This window comes from Geospiza fortis, unplaced genomic scaffold, assembly GCF_000277835.1.
Source record: "Geospiza fortis unplaced genomic scaffold, GeoFor_1.0 scaffold433, whole genome shotgun sequence".
Taxonomy (NCBI): domain Eukaryota; kingdom Metazoa; phylum Chordata; class Aves; order Passeriformes; family Thraupidae; genus Geospiza; species Geospiza fortis.
The window spans coordinates 153,594-171,860 of record NW_005054554.1 but is presented as its reverse complement, the minus strand read 5'-3'; the positions used below and the strand labels follow the sequence as shown (position 1 = coordinate 171,860).

Genomic DNA, 18,267 nt, shown 5'->3' with positions numbered 1-18,267 from the left:
CCTTCCCATCCATAGGAAGAAGGCACATAATTTCCATCCTGTCTTATTTCAGACTAGTGGCTCTCATTATGCAAGAACAGGCCAATTGTTTGTTGAGATGCAATGCACTTCTGGTAGTAAAATGAGAACTTTTACAAAATTATTAGTATACAAAATTATTTACCAAACCATGTCAACAAAAATAATCAACCAAACTGAAACCTTTCAGTTCCAGGCACAACCACCAGAGCTGCACACTGCACAGCACTACCTTAAATAAAAAAAATAAAATCTATCTGATATGCTGCTGAAAGAATGCACTGGCAGAACGCAAAGTTATTTCTCAGCCTGTTTTTTTCTGGGCTCCTGAACTTCTTGTGTGTACTTGCCTACTTCTCAGCCAAACTTTATTCTGGGAGAAGACTATTCATGCTGGATCACAAGAGAGTATTTTTGGCAGCTGCAAGTACAAACAAATGAAAAATATAACTGATGTAAAGCCATGTTGTGTAGTTAAAATGAATGTAAGTGAAAACAGGCTTCTCTTTACAAAACCAACTGGAGTACTGCATCCAACTCTGGGGCCCCCAGCACAAGACACATGAAGTTAGAGCAGCTCCAGGAAAATGACTCAAGGCCTGGAACACATTTCCTATGAGGAAAATGAGAGAGCTGTGGTGTTCTTCACCCTGGAGAACAGAAGGCTCTGGGGGAGACAACCTTGTGGCCTCTCAATACTTAAAGGGAGCTTACAAGGAAGACTCAGAGAGACTTTTTAACAGGGCCTGTGGTAACAGAACAAGGGGCAGCAGCTTTGCACTGAAAGGCCATGGGTTTAGATGGGATGTAGGGCAGAATTTTCTTATGATGAGGGTGGTTGAGCACTGGAACAGGTTGCATAAACAAGCAGTGCATGGCTCAGCCCTGGAGGTGCTCAAGGCGAAATTGGGGTTCTGAGTAACCTGATCCAGTGAGAAAAGCTCCTTTCCATATCAAGACAGTTGGACTAGATCTTCACTTCCAACTCCAACCACTCTTTGATCCTGTCAACACTTCAGCATACCACAGTGCAATTCACCTTGAGCAATCTCTTGCCCTTTAGATTACAGTGCTGCTTCCAGACAAAGAACAAATTCACACTCATTCACAGTACATGGAAACTCCAGGTGTCATCAACAGATCTTCAGGACAGTGTTATTCTGTAGACCCAGAAAAAAACACGCACATTGCTAGCACTGAACACAATTAAAATAGTGGGCAGAATTGTTTTATCATGCGCAACTTCAACTGTCACATCTGGTGAGAGATAATCAAGCCAGAAAGCTTCCTGCCATTTATCAGAAAAGGGATTATTTCTTCTGCTGTATGTTTTAAAACTGACTCACCACCCAGAGGGAAGGTCCCAAGTCTTAATGGAACAGTCCATTGATGAAGTTATCAGCCAACGACCATCAGGACTGAAAGTCTACAATAAAATAGTCAATTTAATGGCACAACCAGTAACCCAGTCCCCATAGGAGGCCCTCCCAAGATCAGACTGCTCCCTGAAACCCAGGTGAAATGGTATGGCCATAAGCCAAAACTGACAATAACACTACTGGAAGTGAAGAAAGAACAAAACCAGAAGCTTTTTAAGAACAGGCTCAAACATAAAACACAAGATATATCTCATTGTTAGTCACAGCACTTCAGTCCTCACTTTCATGTTCATGGTGGAAACCTATTTCTAAGCATAAAGTTGAGTAAGTCAAGTAAATACTATTTTAGTAGCATTTATAAATAAATTTTAAGCTAAAAACAGTTAACAGTACAACGAACTATTACAGAAGATGTAAATAAGGAATCATCAATGTGCTGCATAATCTCAGATGTTTTCAGTTTGCTTATCTTTTTTATATACACAGCTGAGATTTCTGCACAGTTTTGCTCCTCAATGCAATTTTCATTATTCCCAGTGCTTTGTTTTGCTTGACCCCCAAATCAGCTTGTTGCTACAGTTAAAAGCTATAGTTAAATCACAAAGCACATTAAAAAACAGACGGCAATTTGACCACTTTACATTTCCAAACTAACGTGGCTAGAAGTGCTGCGAAGCTGAACTACAGCTTTACTGCTCACAGAGTGAACATAATACCCAGTGATTTAATAAATGCAGAGAAATCCACCAGCTGTAAAATCTGTTAGGTATCTGTGTATGGCACCTGATAGAGGAAATTAGTTTAACAGTTACCATGTCATTAATTCGCCCATGGTGTCCCGAGAATGTCCTGACAATCTTCCTGGTTTCTATATCCAGCACACTAATAGTGAAGTCATCAAAGGCAATTCCCAGAATACCACTGCCGAGAAACATCAACACACATGAGAGAGAATACTCAAGAGACAAAAAATAAAAACATCCTAACATTGTTCCAGCTATCTTTTATCCTAAAAGTAACAAGTCTGACATTCCTTCAGTCTAATAAAATGTCCTGACATCCTCTGTCTACTAGTCAGTTGTATTTCAAGAAGAAAAAATTCTAATATATTCTAATTAAGAATACTGGTTGCCATTCTAGATAAGTATGTTCACCAAACACTGTACACATGAAATAACTTCATTTTCTTACCTGTCTCTGTGCAGCAGAATTCCACTTGGAGAAGAAGGAAGTTCAGTGGAATAAACCAGATCTTTCATTTTGAATTTCCAAAATTTAATTAATCCTTCACTACCAGCTGTGATTACCAGCTGATTCAATCCATCCACAGCTACTCCTCTAATGGCCCCTTCATGTGCTGCAAATCAAGAGAAAAAAGAGTATTATTTCAGAATTTAAACTTAGCACAGAAATCAGCTGAATACCAAACCCTGTTTGTTTATCTCTGCCTGACTACAGTGAATGATCAGCAAGCATATGGCAATTTGAAAGCCGCTTGTCAAGATGCTCCAGCATTCTAAGTTTTTTTTTTATCTCTACACAAAACAAATGGATTTCAAGTAAACACCTAGAATACAAATAAGAAGTGCAATTGAAGATGAGTGTTAGCTCTTATTTCTGCTTTCAGTTTGGGGAAGTTTTTGTGATTGTGAGATTTGAGGGATTTTTGAATCACTTCAGGGATGCCTCCAAGAGGAACTACCACTCCAGACAAAATTTACAGCTTCAGTTCAGGCACAAAGTCTGGGAGTTTTCCAAAGCTGCTTCACACTGCAGTGTAAAGACAAGACGTAGCTCCTCTAGTTTTGGATCAATTTTATTTCTTAATCTATACCTAGGGCTACTGGCCAATAAGCAAATTTAGAAAATTCATCCCACTATCAACCAACGATTTTATAAAGAGACTACTTCATGTTTGCTAAGCTAGGTGGCTTTTAGAAATCCAGTAATCTTAAGGGCTCAGCAGGACTCTTTCCTTGCTTCTAAAACAAAAAAGTCCAGATCACGAGTGCCAAAAAAACACGTATGAGAGTACATGGAATATACATAAAATATATATGTATGCAACTCTAAAAGGAAATGTCAGGGCACAGTCACATTATGTCCTAAATTTGCAGATGGGTAATTAAAAATAACACCATATGCAAAGAGCTGGACTTGCTCAGGACTTCAATTTTCTTTCCATTTCTAAGCAGGGGGCACAAAACAGATGGGAACATCTATCTAGGAGACGGAACCCTATAAAACAAGAAGCCAAGTACTGAAAATGTGACTATCTCAAAAAGAGTGGAGGCCAGAGCATCTCATTTAAGTGCTAATCATTGTGGTAACTGACAACTTTGTTTTAAATAAAACCAAGGATATGTTAACATCAGAGCTGTTAAAATTATCAAGGATCCTGTCCTTCAAGTCATGTTTCTGACTTCAAGATAGGACAGGGCAGCATAATTAGAAAAACTGAAATGCATCCCAAATTCAACTCAGAACCTACACTGAATGTTTGTGATGACAGAACACGACGTGACTGCTGCTCTGTTCAGCGCCAGTGTTTGGGAAGTTTAGGAGCTCTTACCTGCTTCTTTGCCATAATGCCCTCTGTGAATGCCAGACTGCATGTTATACACATCTACCCGTCCCGTTGACATCCCAATTACAGCGAAGTTACCACATGAGGTAATGTCAACTGCCTTTCAAGGGAATAAAAAAAAATCAATCAACAACACAAAGCACCTATGAAAACCACTCTTTAGGTGTCTGTCGAGTAGTGAAGTTGTTAGAAGTACGCAGCGTATCAGGGATATAAAACACTAACACATTTTTTGAGGAAACTGCACAAAACAAAAAAAATTACATCGCAAGAAAGCAGAGGGAGAAGCTCTTAAAATCAACAAATAGTCAACAGGTAATAAATATGGCAATGCATGGTTGTGAAAGATAATGAAATCCTAGCTTACTGACATCCATCAGAAGCCATAGGTAATTATTATCAGCACTGTAAATTAAATAATAAAGATTGCCACAAATTCCATCCTTAAGACAAATGGTAAGCATGGAAACTGCTCCTTCAATGCCCGTGTTACCAATACCCACCCAAATTAGGGTGAGGTCACACAGAGTTTAAATAGGAAGAAACAAAGAAACAACGGTCTAGATGTCTTTGCAAAGATACAGTCCAAAGAATCTAGCAGTCAAAAGAAAACTGGATATTTACAATTTTATTTATCTGTCAAAAACCATGTATCACAAGACACAGGAGCTGCATGAACCCCTAGTAAATGAGGTGTGCCACAGCAATGCATCCTTTAAAAAGCCGGTAAACCCAGCAAACATTTGTATCCCCTTCACTGTGTGTTTGACACAATTGTGTCCAGCTCAAGTTGTAAAGGATTTTTGAGATAATATCCTTCTAGCAATTTGGAAATACACTTCCCTGTACCACCAAAAGAAGCTCAGAATCTTCAGCAATCTGGATTCTCAGAGTAAGTTAATCAGCACAGGCACAGAGACAACTCTACATTGCTGTGACAAACTAAAGGTAAACACCAACTACCTCTCTGAGGCAGAAAGTAAGTGCATTTAACCTGAATGTTTAGGGGAAAAGAACAGCTTTTTGTAAGACCATAAGCATTACAAACCAGCTCACTGGACACACTGAGCTGGCAGAAAGCACTCTGCAAGCAACTAAAACACATCTAGACTGTGCTTTTTCATTCTAGGCATCATTTCTGTACCAACAGGAATCAAAATAGCATACATACAGTGTGAATCTGAAGAAATCTTATCCTAAATAAACTTACCGTTGCATATATGTCAATAGGTTTGTGTTTGCTAAATTCTTCTGGCCTCAGTTTGTGAGCTCCCATGGAGGTTTTCTGATAGTTCCAGGTTGTACAGGTTATATACCCCTGGTGGCAGGCAACAATACCATCCCAGTCACTCTGATGTGCCACCTCTGCAAGATAACACAGAATCCTTTTAGAAACAGTGATTCTGAAGTCAAACTTCAGCTCCCCTGATATTTTAAAGCACCTTTAGACAGAACAGTTCATATTTAGTGTTCTTGTTGCACATTCAAAAGGCTATCACTCAGAAATACCACTGGGCAAACAGCTGTACATGTGCAGTGTAAATAAAATGTTAAAACAAAACCTCAAGCATCGTTTTGCATGTTATGCTTTGTGTCTTTGCACATTTTAACCTCTGCAGTTTGAAACGCATATTTCAATGTAAATGTTTTGAACTGGTTTAAATGGTTTAGACTGCTCAATCTGTACACATTTCCAGCTGAGTGTCTTTAACTTTTTCTTCAGCTGTTGAAGAAGCAGAGGCCACCAGATAGTGCCAGGTTTAAGAGCAAAATCTGCTTCGCATAGAAAAATACTTCTTTTGTGCTTCCAGGAGAATTGTTTATCAAAAGCTCAGTATCCAAACTTTGTAGTCAAATATGATATATGGAGATCTAAATAATAAGCAAGTTTGATTTTTTTTTCTGGAAATTTAAAAAAATTGAGAGCTTGAAACTAGATATTTCTAGAACTTAAAAGATTAAAACAAGATACAAACCGGTTCACTTAACTGAACAAAGAGAATGAAGAAACAACTCTAAAATGTATTTAAATAAGTGGAAGTTTTAAGTATTCAAATACAGGCAGCTCTAATATTAATTTTAAAATTAATTAATTTTAAACATAAATCTTAAAAATATACACACATACTTCCAACAAGAGTATACAGACAGTCTATACCACAGAAGTCAAATGGTTCCACAAAATTGTAAATCCATATCTTTCAACATAGGAAACAATAAAACATCCTCAGAAGAGAAAATACCTACACTTCTGACAAAAGAGATTTCAAATCTGAAGAGGAGGTCATTAATTCAAAGAAGCATATTTTGATGAAGCAAAGATAATTGTAATTCTGCCTAAAGAAGCCAGATTCATTATTTGCATACTGAATTAAAAATGAAAGGATTACTTGAAATTCAGCTTTAAAAAATGACTCAAGTAAGCGTACTGAGGACTCAAAATCAACTGTAAGTGTAACTAAGACCTCCTCAGCTGACAAAGATCATCCTCCACCTAGCTGCTGGTTTTGCAGCCTGAAATAATGTGTATCTGTAGATTTTGGTTCCCATGCAGGAGATTTTCAAGCCAAGAGCCAGAGAAGGATGTTTTAACACAAAATGCTCTTTTTGAGATATTAGAGCAGTTTACCAAGCCAAATGCAATTTTTAACTGTCACTCAGTAACTCATGAAAGGCCAGAGAATAATCTAGATATACCACATGCTTCCAAAACAATAGTGTTTTGAGGGTTAAAAACTGAAATTAATACATGAAGATAATACATTCACATTTAATTTGTAACCTATGTCAAAGACCACTCACCTGAAGCAAAGACTGTAATTGGTGGAAGTGCCATCGTATCCAGCTTAAGACCTTTCTTTTTAGATTTCTTTTTATTAATTGAACCTTGAAAATAGACATTAAGGATCTTAGTCTCACTGTCAGAACTGAGAGTAATGGTTTAAAAGGGACTGTTAACAAAATGCAAAGCTCCTTTTAAATTTAGAAACATTTGGATGCTAAAACACTTCCCCATTCCCTGGCTCGTAAAGCTAAGAACGCTAATAGTTTGCGTTAAAATTCATGCAATGCTGAGTAAATCACCAGCCTTTTACATTCACAGCTGTGAATTCACTACTCAATCTCCTTGTTCCAGGATCTTGCGCTGAAATCCTGAGGTAAGGGTTCCCCCATCACAGCTGAAAATGTGGTCCTATAGACATGACTATACAAAGCAATAAAAAGCACCCAGACCTTTCAGTAATCAAAGAATCTTGCATTTCAAAGTTATGCCCAAATTCATTTTTATGCATATTTTTAAACAGGTCCAACTACATACATAACAACATAGACAGACAGTTAAAACTAAGAATTATTTTAATCTTTCTGATCCTAGCTCTCCCAAATGAAAGTGTTCCTTAACCGTGGCATGATGTGCAAGTTGTGTTTAAGTCAAACTCTGCACTGAATCCAAAGAACTCAAGCCAAGAAATAAGGATTGGCTAACAATTTAATCAATTGAACCGAATGGAAACAGGGTAAAAAGCTGCAATTACATATCCTGAAATGGGAGCTGGTGCAGCCAGCTGTCATTAAAATGTCATTAAAAACGTTTTACACATTTTTAATACAAAAATCATGCACAGTGTTTCCCACAGTGAAGTAGCATACACTTCCAGGATCACAAATCTCTTTTTAAAAGCATAATCAAATATGAGAGCACACTTATTGTAGGAAGGACTGAGTTTGCAGAATAAGGTGAGGTGATTAGGTTTTACAGAACAGCTGAAATAAAAATAAGACCTGACTAACATTCACATAAATGCTTTTCTGGCCTTCTTTTCACCCGTGTTTGTGGTTTGACCGAGATACTTACCACGTCCTAAACTTTTATTGAACTTTTCATGCACAGTTGAAAAAGATTGCAATGTTCCATCTTGACCTAAGAAAGTATTAGCACAGAGCAGTGAAGGGCAAAAATCAACTTTACTCATAAGCTATTTGAGCAAGAAAAGTAAAAGGTAAGCAATAAGCAACTTCAAACACTGTAATAAGGTATTTACTAAAAATTCTGGTCCAAGAATAAATACAGGTACACTCTAAGTGGCAGAACTAACGGAGCCTAATTTTCTGTGGCCTACACCCCATTCCTACAACTCTGCCCTGCACATTATCAGAATGACCCCTCTTCACAGACATCTTTTCTATGTTCGATTCCTCTGACTCTGTAATGTCCGTGACATTAATGAAATTTTATGAAGTTAATCTGAGGAGATCCCTCTTCTAAGGAAACCAGTAGCCCATGAAAGGCAACCCCAATTCACTTCTGCTGCACAAAGTTTGATCACTGTTTCAGAAAGGAGGGCAGAGTGTCAGTGTCTCTGCACTGCAGATATATCAGATCTCAAAGGTTAAGTCCCTTTTCATTGTAAAGGTTGTGTTTGTGCCCTCACCACTGAAAAAGCAAATGTGAAGATTTGTTAAGCAACACTTAAGATTGAGATTGTGGTCTGTCTGGCGTGAGCTGAAATACGGACAATAACTCATTACATGAATGCAAGTCACTAGCTGGACGACTAGCAAGAGATTTTAGTACAGGTAGTGTAATGCTTTCAAAAGTAGGCCATACAGACAATTAATTTCTTAAGAGTAATTAGAGACCAGGTAGTGAGTCTCTATCATCCCATCACCTAACTGGTCTGGGGTAAAACATGGTCTGTTCTAGCACTTCCCTCTCCTAAGGGGTCTTTTTAAATATGCTAGTTTCTAAGGAAGGGCAGTCACTTATGCATTTTTACACTTTTAGATTAATATCTCAGTAAAAAGCAACCTTGAAAATATATATTACAGATACAAGTATGCTGCAATATATTACAAAGACAGTGCAAGCTACAAAGCTTGATCAAACTAGTGGAAAAAGTAATTACTAAAAATTAGTTACTAAATGCGTTATGCTGCTTATTTTTCCCCTGTCACAACCAAATTTTTCGAGTTGTTACAGGCTTCATTCTGACCAGATAATACTTGCTCAGAAGATAACAAAACCATTTTTATTCATCAAATATATAAATATGGATGATAAGAGTAGCTCCTTTGCTATTCTGCTTTCAAGTACTCTTCAGCTTGCTGATGTGTTACTCTAGGGAAATACCAGTTTCCTACTAGAGTAGGAAAACTCTAGTGAAACACTTTGTTACAGTAATAAAGTATGCTGTTTATGTTAGTCACTTACAATGTTTCATAAACACATTATACAACACTTGAAATACAATCTAGTGTATTTATAAAACAAAGACACTTAGCTCTGCACGTTTGCTTTATCACAGCAAGAAAGCAGACTGAAGAAGAATGGAGATTCCTACCTGCACTAAGAATCTGCTCTCCGTTTTGCCCGTGGTATCTGATTTTTGTTGGTGGTGCGCTGTGTCCCATTCGGCTTCTCAGTACACGACCTGTACCACCAGGCCCATCAAAAATCCAAATCTGCACCCCAAAACAAGCAGAAAAAAACAGGCTGACAAACACTACCTTGCCAATAATTGCACCTCTTGTCAGCAGAATGCGTTTCTCTGGGAGCTGGTGCAGCCTTCTCTGGGAGCTTTCAGCCTTACGCCTTTAACTTTGGAAGCTTCCATCACATCACCTTATTTGTTTCCTGCTGTTCATTCTGCCCTTCTACCACAGCCTAGTGGCATCAGAGGACATGCAGCATAAGGGACTTTTATCAGCAGCAACTGCTTATGATCCAAAACATTATCAAAATGGATCAAGATTTAAGAGAATACTGGGATATAAAGTGTGGTTCTGGAAATGTGGATCCAAAGCTTTCTTCTTCAAGGGTACTACAAAGTAGTAAATGAAGCAATAACATAGCAGCACATCTTTAAACTACAGTCCCCTGCAGTCCAACTGAGACCAGCAACTTGAGTTTTGTTGTATTGGTTTCAGAAAGCAGCAGAGACTGTAACTCACCCGTAGAGCATTATCAGCACCATTAGTAATAAGAAGTGGCTCTCCAGGGACAAATGTCATGCCAGCTATTGCTGTGGAATGGGCATCTTGCATCTGACACATCAGTTTCTTCTCTTCTAGATCCCACAAAGCAATGTGTCCAACTGGGCTACCAGCTGCCATTACTGGGTGTCCATCTGCTCAGAAAAAGAAGTTCAAAAGGTTTGCTTATTGACATTCAGCTCATCCCTATTGTCTTGCCACACCTTAAAACTGATGCTATGACCACAAGGAAAAAGAAATCTCAAGTTGATGCTAGAAATAATATAGATTTTAACAGAAACATTGTAGTATGTCTATCAGAAAAGAAACAAAACTCACTGATTAAAAAAACATTACTTTTTCATATAATTTCATCTCTAAATCCAGCAATCAGAGCTAGAGATTTTGCTTGAAAATGCAATAGGTATTGACACAAAAAGGCTCTCTTTCTACTTCTCACAAGTCTTTCCACCATTCTCTCCAGTATCATTCCTCCTCAACAGGGTTTGCACTCAATCTATATTCTGCTAAGATTCGCAAGATTATTCAAATGAGAGATTAGATTCAGTATCAACAGCTCTTTAGGCAGGATCACCTTAAAGTAACTAGCTTTAATAATTAGGACATGTCTGTTAAACAAGAAAAAGCTGGGAATACAAGTCAAGATTCCACAGTAACATCCATTCAGTATTCACCCAACTATTAACATTCTAACATTGGGGGGGAAAGACACTACTGAGCAGTAGGTATGGACACTAAAGCAGGATGTACTGACTACAATACCTCTGACAACTCTGTACTCTGTTAGCTCTTGGCACACTGTCAACAAACTTTTATTTTCAAGTACACTGTATATCACTTTCTATGCAGTAAGAACACAAGAAAATGCTATAAAACAGCTAGCATGATGAAAATGCATGATCTCACTTATTGCTACCTTTTCTAGACTACCTTCAGCCTCTGAAAACTGAAAATCTCAGCACAAATTTGATTCTGAAATGTTTTATCACAAACTGTTTTCTTCCATTTCTTTATGTTAGGGCTTTCATACATATTTTCACTGAAAACACTAGAACTTACCTGTACGAAAAGATATTGCTGTGATGGGACCCCAGTCCTGTTGAAATTTCATCAGAGTTTCATCATACTTAATATTATGTACAATGATATGACCAGATACAAGGCCGACAGCAACAACATCCACTGCTGGAGCCTGCAAGAAATGAAAAAATTCTGTTTCCAGAAACTGGGACTACTGTGAAAAACAGAGCTTTTGTGAGTTTTATCCTAGACAACTGACCATTTCCACCTGCTGTCATCAATGCTACTGGTAAGTTTCAACTTACTTTTAAGTCTTAAAAAAATACAGCAAATACTTTACAAAATATTTTACTGAATCAACAAAATCTACACTTTATCAAACTCCAAAGCAAAACAAATTTGGCAAAAAACTACCAGCGTCATGAAGCTTCATGATACACATGCATCTTAAAATCCCTGTGACTTCATGGCATCATTCAGTGAAGACTATAGATATGATGAACACAAAACAGGCAAGATGCCAAATAGAACTAGAAATAGAGGAAGAGCAGATAATAAACCTTCAGTCAAGAGAGGGTTACTATAATTACCTGGGAGAATACATGCCATCTTTACTGATGTAATTTTAAACAACAACATTTTGCCTGCTGTTCTTGACCAGTTACATATGAAAATGAAAGATAACCAAAAATACTAACTTGTTCAAGAGTTGTGACTGCTAGGCCCCATCCTGGAAATGAGTACAAGAGTTTGCTGTAAAAAAAAAACCATAAAAATCCATAAATCAATTAACCCTTGGGGATTTTCCGTGACACAGTGATTGCTTTATATGTACTTATACAGAAAAGTACATCAGCTTTCTGTTCCTGTAAGTCAGATAAAAGGCAAAAAAAAAGCCTGTGATACTAAGAAGTAAGGTTAAAAATAAAACTTATGGCTAAATTTTATTGAAAAGGCAGTGTTGTGTACTAATACCAGAGCAATGACATAACTATATACCATGAACATATGAAAAAAAGAAGTATCTGCGATATCATGGCAAGCTGAGTTAGGAGAATGAAACACTGATTTATGGAAGTTGACTTAGCATGTGTTTGCAGCATGAACATTACCAAACAATGAAGCTCACTGTACCTGTAACTTTCATGATCTAGAAAAGCAGCTGCTCATGGTAGGAATGAAATACTGACATTATGGATGATGATCTACTGGGACATGCTCAGAGACAACTGCATGCCTATGCATCTCTCACCTGAATCTAAGCTCAAATGCTAGTAATTACCTCTACCTGCCAGCACTCCCTTGGACCCACAAGAACCAAAAAAATCAAGCTTGGAAGATGGGAGGCAGGAGGCCTGAACATGTTTTTACTATTATTTCAAAAGCTTTCATGTGAAAGCTATGTGATTCCAAGAAATTTTTAAAAAATAAATTCCTGAACAACCCCTGACATTTGGCAAGGAGATTACTCTTACAACACACAACCTGAAAGGCATCAGCATTCAGGGAGCAGCAGCATTCCTTGCTCCTGGAAATATACCAACTGAAAACCTGTGCCAGAAGTCAGTAAAAGATTCTTAACAGATAGAAGTCAGTAAAAGATTCTTAAGTGTCTTAAAAGACATTTAACAGTATCATTTGTTGCCTATCAAACTACTTGGAGCATGAAGCACAGAAAAAGTAACAAGACTCTTACTTGGATCTTATATTCCATAGCTGCAAGGTTCCTTGTTCACTCCCAAGGAGAATTTTATTCAGATAGGTGCTGGGGTGCAGAAGTGCAGAAACTGCAAAAGTGGCTTTATCAAAATCTATCTGAAGATATTCTTCTGCAAAAACAGCAACAACAGTGTTAGTGTGGCTACCCCCACAAATCTGCAGGCTTGTCCTCCCTTTGCAAATGAAAAAGCAGGATAGATGTCTAACTCTTCAAATCTGCAGCTGGCTTTTCTTACCTTAAGGGATTAGCCAATGTGTAACAGAAGAGGCTAAATGTCTTTACAACGTAAACATCTGTTGGCTTGAAGGTGTATTTTTTCCCTGTCTATCCAGTACAACAATACTGGCAATACCATCTCTTTATCTGATTTACATCTTTCTGAGGGATTCCTACTCCTGCCTGAGCAAAACACCTCATCTGATTAGCATGCCAGTTGTTTGTTATAGCAACTCCAAATCTCTAAAGGCCGGTTACAGACACTTTTGACAATCAGCACGCAGAGAATAACACTGGTCACACCAATGAATGCTTTCTAAAGAAACATGTTTGGGGCACTGAAGCACAATTTCACAAAGCACTTGACAATGGCATGAGAAGATGCTGACACAAAAATATTATTCATTAGAATTTAGTCGTACCCAGTCTGTCAGATACCAAGGGATTACAAGAACTAGAAATAATGCCAAAGCTGCTCTATCACAGCCTTTACAAGAAAATGGAACACAAAAATGTAATTTTCATATAATCATTCTCTCTTTTACATGTACAGGGAATCTTATTACGCCTCTACACATGTTTCCATTCATGAAACATTACTGCAGGATTAGGACTTCAGATCACCACCTAAGTAGCACGATCATTTAAGAATTTTCTTTTTTAAGAATAAATTGCTTCTGAACGTGTACATTTGAAAAAAAACCTTCTTCTTAAATTACTGTCTAACAGTTCTATCCTATAAAGCAGCAATAAAAATAAAATCTCTCACCTTCTGACTGTATATTCCAAACAATAAGAACACTATCAGCATCCACAGAGATGACATGATCACCAAAAGGCTGTAGAAGGTGTATCTTTGCCTTGTGGCCTTCATAGGTATGAACCACCTATAATTTCAAAATAGAAATGTTTTTAATAAGCTGTTAAGGTAGAATATCGTGTTAACATAATACTTGAGGACAGCTAAAAGATGTCAGCAACAAGTTTAAATAAAATTCATGGAAAGGACACAACTTGAAATGCAAGAGAGATAATTGTATCTGATATTTAAAACTGTTCGCAAAAAATACACTACTAAAGTATTTTTAATTATTTATTTCAATTAACTTAGCTTATGTGAATTGATGACTTTTTAAATCTTTAAATAGCTACTTAATTATTCCAATTAATATGCAAAACACAGTTCAGCATTATGGAATTTGCTCTTATGTTCTTTCAGTTTAAGCTTTTAACTCCTCATTTTACAGCTTGTTTCCCTAAAACTGAAGGTACCAAACAGCTACAGAAATAGGCATTCAGAGAAAATTAACTGCCTTGATACCACAGACACTACACAACTGTTTTGTACTACTGAGTAACAAGTAAGTGAATAGAAACCTCTTTGTTCCTGGCAAAAGCGTGGAGAATATTGTCGTATGAAGCAAATATCAGCATGCGATCTGCTGCCAAACACGTGATGTCCTGCGGCAAAGTGTTACCTGTTGATCAAACAAAAGTTAAATGAGTTTCAGGTTCCTAGCAAGAGAGAAAGCTTGACAGTGTATTTCTTTGGCATGGTGGCCCACAAAGAAAACCCTCTGTTCGAACATCATGTTGAACTTTAGAGAAATACACACATATCAGAAGAATGCAAATATTACTACAAAACATTACACCAGTAACAACATCATAAGTAAGGTAAGATTGGAAGAACATAAGGTTGTTACTTTGAAAAGCACTTTAAAATAAATCAGTGAACTATCTCTGTAAGTAAAGGTACACATTAGCTTTGTGAGGGCTGAAAAAACAGATGATAAATCAAAGTCTCAACATTAGCAATGCTTATTCGTTCAAGTTATTCTGCAGGCCTGGGAGTTAGTGACCCACTCCTGCACCTATCTCCTGACTACACAGAGAATTTAATGCTCCAAGAATACATCTCATTCCTTACCTCATGACTGGTTCAGAAAGAGTATCTAATATCAGGATATTTACTTTACTAGCCCAAAAGGTAAAAGAATCAAGTTCCAGACCACACTGAGAAGCTGCTGGTGTGGTCCCAAATAGTAGAAAAAAGGAAAAAAATACTATAGGGAATAATACTCTCAATCCAAGGAAACATAAAAATGTAAATTACTAAAGCACTTTACACTTCTGCAGAGAAACACCAGGCCAAAAATCACTGTGGGAGTGCCCCTATGATACAAACTAGCATGGTCACACAGCAGCCTTTCCTACAAAGGTGCTTTGTACTGTGAATTGTTACCAGGCACAAAAACTGCACCCTCTGCTGTACTGTAGCACAGCTTCAAAAGGAGGAACTAAAATAAGAACATAAAATAAGGTTGCACTCCATGAGGTTTCATCTGTTTGAACATATCTCCCCACATCACCTCTGAAGTGACTCAGGCTTACAACCAGGTTACAGACACCTGGCACTCCACAGGAGCTGCATGCAAGGCTGCTCGGGCTAAGACAGTTTTAGGCAGACCTAAGTTAAAAAGTTCAGAGCATCAACCACATAACATCAACAAACCAACAGCACCATAAAAATATGAGAGGCACAGCATTTGTTTCTTTCAATCACAATTTTGCATGCAAACATCTCAATTTCTCAAAAAGCTTAGATGACTACATATGTTAGAAGATGTAGCCCACTGTAGAACAGAATATGCAATGTTTTTATGACTTTGCAAGATGAAAAATTTAATGTGTTGACATGTTTAAAAATGCATAGCTGATAATCTAAATCTAGTCCTGGTTGTGTGACATTTATTCTCAAATTTACAGATGCTCTATTAATAGAAAATATTTTATATATGACATCTCTGTAAAAACTTTGTGGTACACAGAAGTAAAGCCCCTACTTCTCAAGACAGAGTGCATCCCTCTGAATCGTGTAAGTGTCAAGTGAAAGGGAGCTTTGGAAATCAACTGGGTCAACATACCACCAGCTCCTCACAAAGTTTATCTCCAGTACTAGACTGGGTTAGCTGCAGCTGTGCCCAGCTGAGTCTTGAACACTTCTGAGGAAGGATTTCTCCTCAAGATCTACACTGTACCACAGTTACCTCTCTGGGACATTTTTCCTACCCTCCACTGTGACCCTCTCAGCAGTCTGTGGGTGTTGTCCCTTGCTGCTCTGTCTACCACCATCAGCACAAATCCAGCCCCACCATCCTCCTGCCCTTCAGGCACCCCCCAGGTCACCCTAAATCTTGCCTTTCTCAGCACTAAGCAGACCCAGCTACTCCAGTCTCTTTTCATACTGCTTGCTGTAGACACTCTCCTGCTCCTCAGCACGTCTCCTGCAGGAGGAAGGGGAGCTGTGGAAGGGACAGAACCACACTACCAGTGTGCTGCAGTCCAGGCACAGCCCCACCACCATGAGGTGCAGGGGGAGAAGAGCTTTCCCTGATCTGCTGGATGCATTCCTGATGAGGTTTGTCACCCAGACTGCCTTACTCACAGTTACTGTGTCTTTGGTCCACATTCAACCAGCACAGCTCCAGCTTCTCCCCAGCAGGATGCCATGGGCCAGTCAGTTCCCAGCCTGCTCTGTCCCAGCTGCAGCAGGATTCTGCATTCGTCCTTGTTGGACTTGGCAAGGCTCCTGCTGGCCCAGGATTCATGTTTTGCAGCAGCACCCTGAACCCAAACTTTGCCATTCTGGGTGTCAGCTCCTCCTCCTAAAACAGCATCCTCTGCAGGCTTATCCCAGGGGTGCACGCTGCCTCATCACCCTGGCTGCTGGGGAGGGTGTTGAAGAACATGGGCCCTGCTGCTGACACCCAGGGTGCTCTGCCACCAAAGGCCAAGTGAATGTCAAGCCCTCAATTCATATCCTTTGTATCCACCAGCACAACCAACTCCTAACACTCCCTGAAGGCATCCACATCTATTTTCTTCACGTAATTATTTTTCTCCTACAAGAGTCTTCTAATAATTACAAAAAATAACAAAAAAGGGATCTGAAATTAATTCAATAAATTAATAATTGAACTTTATTCACTGTGCAATCAATCCTTATGGCTTAGAGGTGTTTTTGGAAGAACAAGATGTTAAGAACAGAAGGTTCAAAAGGTATGTCTCTAAGAAAACTAAATTTCAGTTTCAACAGCAGTCTTATTTACAAACTGGTATTTTAGATTTCTGAGACTCCTTTTAATATATTTCAGTGTAAACATTAGTAAGTACAATTTATTTTCTTGTTTTTTAGTTGAAAATGAAGTGCAGATGACAGACATGTTTAAAAAAAAGCCCAATAAAATGAGAGGAATTAACAATTTCTGAATACTTACTCACAGCAACAATACCAAGCTTCTTCACCTGCAATGAAAATGTTAAAAATGCACTTTTAGTGATTGGTTGCAATGAATTTGGTATAAGCAAATTAAGAATTCTAGGAATTAACCTAGATCAGACAATGAATTTGATACTACATAAACCAGGAAGATTACTCATCGCAGTTTAGAATACCGTTTACTGAAAAACTCACAGACAGCAGGTCAAAAGGAATGGGACAATGCATTTGCCTAAAGACAACTACTCACCAACAGTAAGTTGTGCTTCCTGATGTATTTTACCCTAATGCACGGGGAACTTAAGGATGTGTTAAGACACTCTGAGGAGCTTGGGTACCATCATTTCCACATCATCTCTGCTTCTACCTTATTGTCACTACAACCACCCTGTATTCTAATTTTATCTCTGTTCACAGCGATTTTGCTTTAGCTGCAAACACCTAGCCATCTCTGCCAGTGATGATCACTACTCTATTCAAAGGCTGTGAAGAAGACTGACAGCAGTGAACACTAAAAGGCACCACAGAAGCAGAGGAAGATCCCTGATGTCGGCACTCTGGTGCTGGCTGTACCCAGCTCAGTTCTGTGTTGTACTGCTTCCTATACAGCGGAAATGCTTTGACTGAGCCCAGGGAAGTCACGGAATCTCCCTCTTTTGAGGCATTCCAAACACACCCAGACACGTTCCTCTGTAACCTGCTCTAGGTGACCCATCCTTGGCAGGCGGGTTGGTCTGGGTGATCTCCAGAGGCCCCTTCCAACCTTAAGGGGTTTAGGATTCTACACCGCAAAAAAACCGAGTCCGTATCACAGGCTTTCATCTTGCTGAGCTCAATCATGCTGATCCGTTCTCACACAGGAGTTTTAACAGGATCTGACTTGCCCCCGCCCCTAAATCGCAACCCTCAAACGCTAAACCAGAGCGGCGAGCTTTGATTTATCTAGCGATGAGGGAAAAGCTTCAGCAGCTGGGCGCTCCCGACGAATGGGTCGTGCTGCATCGGCTAGCACTGCCCACATGGCTGAACGAGCACGTTCCCGGCCTGTTCA

At 38.7% G+C, this 18,267-nt stretch overlaps 1 protein-coding gene across 1 annotated transcript in view; it reads right to left on the bottom strand.

Annotated features, from left to right (window-relative positions):
• Window positions 1–18,056, bottom strand: part of WDR36 (WD repeat domain 36) — a 29,300-nt gene extending 11,244 nt beyond the window's left edge. Inside the window, exons 1-16 of the mRNA XM_005429525.3 lie at window positions 17,980–18,056; window positions 17,215–17,327; window positions 14,312–14,412; window positions 13,704–13,821; window positions 12,695–12,827; window positions 11,697–11,751; window positions 11,038–11,170; window positions 9,937–10,112; window positions 9,327–9,447; window positions 7,841–7,906; window positions 6,787–6,870; window positions 5,195–5,349; window positions 3,970–4,084; window positions 2,589–2,754; window positions 2,210–2,318; window positions 1,365–1,444 (exon numbers count right to left, since the gene is read on the bottom strand). Coding sequence (XP_005429582.2) covers window positions 1,365–1,444; window positions 2,210–2,318; window positions 2,589–2,754; window positions 3,970–4,084; window positions 5,195–5,349; window positions 6,787–6,870; window positions 7,841–7,906; window positions 9,327–9,447; window positions 9,937–10,112; window positions 11,038–11,170; window positions 11,697–11,751; window positions 12,695–12,827; window positions 13,704–13,821; window positions 14,312–14,412; window positions 17,215–17,327; window positions 17,980–18,056 — 1,802 coding nt within the window. The remainder of the gene's footprint in view (window positions 1–1,364; window positions 1,445–2,209; window positions 2,319–2,588; window positions 2,755–3,969; window positions 4,085–5,194; window positions 5,350–6,786; window positions 6,871–7,840; window positions 7,907–9,326; window positions 9,448–9,936; window positions 10,113–11,037; window positions 11,171–11,696; window positions 11,752–12,694; window positions 12,828–13,703; window positions 13,822–14,311; window positions 14,413–17,214; window positions 17,328–17,979) is intronic.
• Between the last annotated feature and the right edge of the window lie 211 nt (window positions 18,057–18,267).